The sequence below is a fragment of the Micropterus salmoides genome, unplaced genomic scaffold, assembly GCF_014851395.1.
Source record: "Micropterus salmoides isolate LMB-PRFRI ecotype aquatic unplaced genomic scaffold, ASM1485139v1 Ms_hic_scaffold_14, whole genome shotgun sequence".
Classification (NCBI taxonomy): domain Eukaryota; kingdom Metazoa; phylum Chordata; class Actinopteri; order Centrarchiformes; family Centrarchidae; genus Micropterus; species Micropterus salmoides.
In genome coordinates this window covers 1007889-1016140 of record NW_024040485.1, presented here as the reverse complement: position 1 = coordinate 1016140, position 8252 = coordinate 1007889, and the positions used below count along the sequence as shown (strand labels likewise).

The window sequence follows — 8252 nt, the reverse complement described above, 5'->3', positions numbered from 1 at the left end:
ACAACTATTGTTACTAGTCCTATTATTATTATTGTTATTATAATCATTAACATTATGATTGTTATCATTAACACTACTATAAATATCTGTACCATTTTTCATTTAGTCTATGGCAACATCACCTTTACTGTCTGTACCTCTGTGTGTATATTGTGTAGGCTGCCTCCCTCTCTTTTTCTCTCTGTTCCTCTCCCTCTCTCTCTCTCTCTCTCTCTCCTTCACCCCCAACCGGTCGAGGCAGATGGCCGCCCACCCTGAGCCATGGTTTGAGGTTTCTGCCTCCTAAAAGGAAGTTTTTCCTTGCCTCTGTCGCCTAGTGCTTGCTCTTGGTGGGAACTGTTGGGCTTCTGTAAATAGCATCATAGAGTACGGTCTAGACCTGCTCTTTTATGAAAAGCGCTGTGAGATAACTGTTGTTGTGATTTGGCGCTGTATAATTAAAATTGAATTGAATTGAATAGAATTAGGAGCTGGTTGAGACCAAAATAGAGACACAAGGAGCATGAAAAGTAGATTTCTACTGGCCAGAAACAGCACTTTCAGTTGATAATAATTTTGCTATGTGTCTTCTGGATGTGTAAATACCCAACAGCTTGCTAGCAAGTTTAATGATGAGTAAATAAAAAATATGTCAATGTTTTACAGTTTTTTTGCTGCCCACTGGTGGTCAAAACACCACCCAAGAAAAAAACAAATAATCCTGTTTTAAATATCAGAATTTATAACACACTGTGTAGTACATATCTACAGTACATGGTTTAGAGCGTTTAGTATTCAATATTTTAGGAAATATGTCATTATATGTTATTATTATCCTGTTATTCCACAGAAATTCTTTTTCAACTAATGCACTGGTAACTATATATGTCAGATTAATGAAGTAAAAGCGGGAAAATGTCAAAGCAAATGTGCCTTAAGTTTATATTTATGCACCATAGATGAGTGAAAGCCCCTTTAAAGATTAATTTTGACTCCCCAAACACTTCTTATGGTGATGTATGATGTTAATTTAGATATGCTTTTTACATCTGGTGAATAAGCACTGTTTCACTTACATAAAGGGTGGATACATTGAATTTAGATGGGTTTACCTCTGCCATTTATTTCTTATCATAGTATGCATAAACTCCCCCCTCCTATATATCATCTGTGTGTCATCGCGCTTTTCCATCAGCCCCTCTCTTTTTCTGGCAGCCAACCACCTGACAACACCACAAGCATTTCTCCAGATGTGTTTGTGTGTGCGTGTGTCCTCTGTGACACCCCAGCTGTCCACCCAGCCCCTCAGCTTATTTGCGTGCGCGTGTGCGACTGTGTGTATGCGTGTGAGTGGTGTCCCGTGGTGAGAAAACATAATGTTTAACAGCAGTGGGAGTCAAAAGTTGAGACTAAGCATTCCATGACATGTATCCGAGCCAAGAGACTATCGCATACTGCAGCCAGCTCAACGTGTGTGTATTGTGCTCTGTTTGTGTGTATGTGGCTCAAATATACGTGACGTGTTGCTGCATTTAGCTCCAAAAATAACCGATTGCCTAAAGCTAATGTGGCTGAGAAGTACATCTAAATGTTAAATCGGCGTCCAAATTCTAAAAGGAGTCTTCATTTATGTGATTAGTTTGTGCTGACACTCCTTCCTGATCCCCGCCCACATTAAGATGTCAGTGATAACACACATTCCTATTAGTGTTCACCCACTGGCTTAGTTTTCTCTCCCACTCATCTGAGAGACAGGGGAGTGCTTTGTGTTGTCTGCAGATCTGTGCACACATGCAAACATTAGCCTCTGATTGCAAACCTGTTCTCTTCAATCCAAGAAGTGTGTGTTTTATGTGCAATAACAGATGAGTAGCAACAATAAAACTCTGTATTCAAAACTGCTCTTTCAAGGCACTTAAGCTTCTCTTAAAGTCAACGATTTTTTTTAAAGAAAAGAAAGGAAAGAAAAACAATTTCTTTCCCCTGTAGGATCACATCACTATTTGGTTAAGCACCATGGCTCCCTTGTCTTCCGGATCTGACCTCAGTAAGTGATTGAGTATGAAAATGAATTCTCTTTGAGCCAGAACACAAATGTACCCCAAATGCCAATATTTAGCTCAGTCCAGGGGATGAATGAATCACACTGAATCTATGAGGTTAAGGCCAATTACAAGGGGAAACATCCAAAGAAATTCAATGCCCTTGAATATGGTGTAGTGCATCATTTACTGTATTTGTGGTGGGATATAAATTCATCAGACATCTACTGTTTTCATCCTGTGATATTATAGTTGTATTTATAAAGGTTTTCTCTTGACCGTGATATTAAAATACATGAGGGAAAAAGAAAAGTGTAATTAACATTCAAAAACAAAGTCTTTATTAAGGTATTGTATTTAGCAAAAGACCTGACCAGTAAAGATAAATCAAGACAGACAAAACAAGTTATTGACAACACATGAAGACAATTATAGCTTCAACAATCTGACATGAATATTTATAGCAAACTTTTTCTTCTGAAATGAAAAACTGATTTTAAATCAATTTTTGTCAGGTAAACAGCTTAAAACACTCAGATTGCTCCCGTGTTGCCATCTAAAGGACATTTTTGGTTACTGCAGTTGGATCTCAGTCAAAATTGCATTGAAAACCATTAGAGTTTTCCTGCTTTTTTCATCTTGGCCTAAAACCACAACCTCAAGTTCATCTTCCAGCATCTAAAATACAGCTACGTGTCATTAAAAGTGCCACGCCATCTTTTTGTTGGATCGCTGGTCAGTTTTGTTGCAATAAATATTTCACAATTGAACTCTTCATCTGGATGAGCTTTGACTGAACTTTATTGAGAAATAAATTTAGAACAAAAGAACAAAATTAGCTTCAGATTCTTGAACAATATTATTGCAGTAAACCACACTTTAATGAAAATGTCAGGCAGGAGGCAACGTGTGGGTGGGTCTCAATATTTTTGTTCTTTCGAGTGTGTGTACCTCATTAAAACACTAGAAAGATATTTTAGCTTCATCAAGAGAGGAGGTGATGATGGTTTCAGCCAGTTGGTGGGCTAGTAGGTGAAGATTGCTATCTGGTATTTGCTGTTTGTTTCTGCCACTCAAGACCCAGTCGAGGATATCGCATGAAAGAGCCTCCGCAAAAGCCTCCATATTGTCTCCATGGTGAGTTCCTACTTCAAGAGAGTCTCTTGCCAAATCATCTGTGGGCAGTGAGTGCATCAGGTGCTCCATTAACTCCACCCTGGGGTCCGTAATGGCACTGTCTGAGTGGGGGTCTTCGTCCTTTGGGGTTGGCGGAGGCGGTGAAGGCAGAAAAACCTTTGCCAAGCCTCCTTTTAGCTTCCTGGCAAAACTGTTCCTGCTCCTCTCAAGCTCAGGGAGGAGAGGCGTGGTTGGAGGGGCGTCTGGGTAGTCCAGGGATCCCATGACAGGTAGCCCTGATTGGGACAGAGGTGGGTAGCAGGGCTGTGTGTCTTTGGAAGTCTGGGTTTCTTTGCCTGGCTCCGTCTCTGAGTCCATGCCCAAAAAGTCTATTTCACTCTCAGAATCATTCATAAAAGGTCTTGAACTCTGGAAACCCTCCAGATGGTCCTCCATGTTTTGACTGTTACACACCTCCCTCAGAGCAACCTCTATCACTGCTGAGGCTAACTCTTCAGCCAACATCTCCTGGTTTTGATTAAATCCGGACACCACACAGTCCACCTCTGGTTCCACCATTTCCATTTGGCTTATAAACGACTGGATTATGTTCTCTGTAATGTTTTGGGCAAACTTCTCAAGAACCACATTGTTTTGGTGGCTTCTCTTGAGGCCTTCAGAAATGCCATCATTTTCTGGAGTGGGCTCTGGCACCCTTAGATCTGCACTTAGTGCCTGCATCGGATCCTGGAGGATAAAAGTAATAATTTTAGTAAAAGTAAAGGAAATGTTGTTTTTCCTGGAGCCTATTTTTTTGGTGGGAGAATATGGTTAAAGCCAGGCACAAGAACAGAAAAGAGTCCAAAGATGGTTGGAACCACTGCCTCATTCCTGTAATTAGTTAAATTTTTGTATTTTTATTAGAACCAACATGTTCGGTTTATGCCGACCAGGACATAAATATTTCGCCTAAATGGTGCAGCATTTCCCTTTTAGTCTCTACAAATATTTCTACATCCCTGCTTCAGATTAGAGAAGAAATAGATAAGCTACAACTTGAAAGAATGTAATACTGCCTGCATTAACAGCAAAAGAGAAAGCGATCAATGCTCATAAAAAAGGAGGGAAGAAAATACAGGGTTAGAGAGAACAGAAAGTCCCCTCCGAAGCCTCTGATGGAAAATAAGATTGAGGCCTCGACCACAGCCTGTCACCATATGAGCTGTCAGCCAGCCAGGATGTGACAAGCAGGAAGTTCAGTTCAGTATTAGATTAGCATTTAAAAAAAAACTGCGCTGGCGTCCGCAGCAGCAACTTGACATTTCTGTAAACTTGGTTTGTGTACATCTGTAGTTAATGGAGAGAGGGCTTTGTTTGATAGCTGTAACTTCAAGTTGAGAAAACAGCAATGAAGCAAAGCAAATGTTACATGAAAAGTATTATGCTGTTGATCTCTGATGCATACATGAAATGCGGCACCTGTATCCATTTTAGGACAATTGATAAACGTTTGACAGACACGTTTTCTGTAAACTGCTATTGTGGTCAGTCTTATGAAAAAAGTCCAGACTGTCTGACAATTTTGCTGTAGTTTTCTTGAAAGCTGTGTTTTCCAAATAGGATATTTTTGGTATACAGTTTGGTAGATGCAAGTCAAACAACTGAAGTGTAAAAATGCCATGTTGTGGTGTATTTAGGCTACATTTGATGAGACGAGATAATTGGTTGTTACTTTAATGCTCTGATTGTTTTATTTACTAGATTAGAAAGCAGAAGTTCGATAATATAATTGCAGTTAGTGCTTGCTAACAACAGTAGCTCAGTCTACGGAGACCATAGGCTGTAGGTGTGGACTTGCCTTGTTGTTTTTTTCAAGTCAAGCACGAACCAGTCAGTATGGAGTGTGGACTGGTTGCTGAAGAAGTGCCAGTTCAGCTTCTAGGCACGTGCCCTTGACCAAGACACCAAACCTTTAATGGTTCTGGATGCCAGACTATGTGGAAGCTCGCTTTGACATCTCGCCATATATTCATGCATGTTTATAGGTCCTATTTAAGTGAAAGAACTGAACTTACCTTAGAAAGTATATCGTCTTTTTTAGTCCTGAGGGTTGCCATGTTGTGAAACTTTGTCTAGCCAGCAGACTAAATGCATTATTTTCGTCAAATATGCTAAACTTCTTAAAATATATATTTTCACTCTTTGAAACTGTACCTTGCTTATATCACAGTTGCTGAGTAGGTTGTATTTTAGGAATCTTTCTGACTGAGAAAAGAAGCAGATGAAACAGCGTGTAATGTGAAACTGAACTTCCTCAACTTATTCTTTGGTTCTACTACAAGTATTGTACTTCTATTATCACCTCTGTAAAATGACTAATTTGATGGAAATGTGATATAAATTTAACAAAAATGTTAAACATTTAGATGTAACACACGCCATGCTCTCTTTATTCAGCCAAAGCGAATGATAACACCGGAGGTTGCGTTACCAAATGATTGTAGTCTCTTGGTGTGCATGAGATGAACTTGTGTCACAGTATTATCCAGCCATTACTCACTCGGTGGACCACAGACCGAATTCAAAATGGACAGACCCCAGAGAGGAGGACAAGATAGAGAATGAAGCTCAGATGTGGAACAAATTACAGCTAAAACAAAAAATGATTTCTCTTGGCAGCTCGACATCCTAATGTTTATGAGATGGGGATGCTTCCTCACTACTTTAATCCTGGGTGTTCTTGTGTCACACAACCCTGCCTAAACAAAGTCTGTTGATCATACTAACACACCTCACCTACAGTCTCTTCTAACATCTACATGGTGCTCACAGCACAAATGCTATTGCTAAATGCTATTCAGCGCGTTGCGAAATAATGTTTTGAAATGCAGTGCCTCAGTTGACCTTTCATTCAAACTGTGTTTCTTCCACCCCTATAGTGTTTTTAATGAAATGTGACAAATCTAAATTGGCAGCCTTGTCAAGGGGAGTATTTAGGGTTTTAGAATCCACTTTTGTACCAAAAAAATGCTGTTTTCCATATGGTTAGCCCAAGACAAACTGGACAGGAGATTTAAGAAAATAAGAGAAGGAAAAAGGTTTCCTGACCAAAATAAGATTTATGAAGTATTGCAGATCAAATTCTGATTTACTGTGATACCTGGCAAGAAACAGAAGGAATCTAGAGGGCCAGTTCAGTAAAAATGGAAGCCAGAAGTTATGTAAGTTATGTACAAAATATAATAACAAGATACAGAAAACATCAGGCAGCACATGCTTACCAGTTAAGTAAAAGGGGGGATGGTTGGCTCTCTTAGGTCTCTCTGCTGCGAATGAGTTTACACGGAAATGGTTTGACAAATGAGTTCACAAGCTTCACTCACTTCCTGTGTAAGTGTGTGTGAGGGAGCGAGATAGAAAGAGAAACTGTATGTGGGTGTGTGATTGTTTTTTCATTGACATCATCAGCAAATGACAAATATACATTATGTAAACAGGCTTTAGGTTAATAGGAAATCATTCTGCCTGTTATATTCTTTTCCTTTGTTCAAGAGGTCAAAATGATGAAGAGAGGAAGAACAGGAGGAGATTCATGGCCGGGAAGGAGGAGGAGGCAAGCGTCTCAGATTTAGACCAGAACCTTAGCCAAAATTTAATTTAAATAGGATACAGTGCTTTTATGATTTTACTTCAGGTTGGTGCACTACAGCCAATTTCAGTGGTGGAAGAAGTATTCATACCACACTGTAAAAATACTCCGCTATAAGTAAATTTACTAAGTATTAAAAGTGAAAGCACTTAAAACAGTAAAACGTCCCCTATGACTTAGGTTATTGTTACTTGATAGTTTCGTTTGTAAAAATTCATAAAATAGTGACAAATAGTAGGCCCCTTAAAATCATAAAAAACACATTCATATAACTGAAGTAATTTATAGAAAATCTGGCAAATCTTCACAAGTTGAATCCAGGAAATTTTTTAGCATGAAAAATTACTTTGACTAATTGATAAATCGACTAATCGTTTCAGCTCTTCTTCTATTTACTGCTGGGTAATTATTAGCTAATTTAGCTATAATAAGACTTTATATCTTTAATATGTAACTAAATATAATATAATATATAACTAAAACTCTCAAGTTACTGTAATGAAGTAAAGTTTCCCCTCTTAAATTACGTATAAAGTGACAAGAAAAGAAAGAAAAGAAAATACTGAAGGACAATACAATTACCTCAAATTTGTACGTTCAGTGTGTAATATTTGGGAAGATCTATTGACAGAAACACAATATAATATCCATCCAACAATGTTTTCAGCGGTGTATAAAGACCTTATGAACTGTTATGTTTTTATTACCTTATAATGAGCCATTTCTATCTACGTACACTGCAGGTCCACAAATATGGATGTCGCCATGTTGCACTACCATGTTTCAACAGTAGCTCAAACGGGAAAACGGCTCTACAGAGCGCGTTTCGTCACTACGCTGAATGCGGATATCACATGTATTATTTAGCACAAGAGCTGACAGAGTGTGTCGACCACAGTAGCTTCTCCATTATTCAGACATCATGTGATGTCAGAATAATAATTGTTTTTTCCCTCCTTAAATCTTTATTGCAAGTGTACACGGGACATAAATAAGTACCCAGAACAGTATACAAATATACAGTGTTGGGAGTAACGAGATACAAAAGTAATGCAATTACAGTAATGTCTTGTTTTTTGCTGTAACGCAGTAATATAACGCATTACTAAAAAAAAAATCAGTAATATTATACCAGTTACAATCTCAACGCATTTTAACCCGAAATTAAGTGGTGTTTTGTTTTTTTAATAATTCACCAACACTGAAAAACATTTTGGCACCAGAAAAACAAATCGATGAGTTGAAGAGTAACATTATTTCCTGTTGCGAGAATCCAATGGTCGAGATTGTAGTCAGGGTGCAAACTACGGGGGAGCTCTCTTCTCTTAACAAGACAGTAGCACCACTGATGTTTGTGCTTTAACGAATTACTTTCATGATTAGAGAGGCTGTTGTCAGTTCATCCTGACCGATATCGTCGGAGTGTTGGGAGATTCAACTAATCAATGACGTTATGCTGTTGTACC

At 38.6% G+C, this 8252-nt stretch overlaps 1 protein-coding gene across 1 annotated transcript; it reads right to left on the bottom strand.

The window, feature by feature from the left end:
- Positions 1 to 2794: 2794 nt before the first annotated feature.
- LOC119901598 lies at positions 2795 to 6480 on the bottom strand. Its single transcript, XM_038717173.1, has 2 exons — positions 6419 to 6480; positions 2795 to 3884 (listed from the first exon to the last, which is right to left on the bottom strand). The coding sequence occupies exon 2, from the start codon at positions 3876 to 3878 to the stop codon at positions 2985 to 2987; it is 894 nt and encodes a 297-aa protein (XP_038573101.1). The 5' UTR covers positions 3879 to 3884; positions 6419 to 6480; the 3' UTR covers positions 2795 to 2984.
- Between the last annotated feature and the right edge of the window lie 1772 nt (positions 6481 to 8252).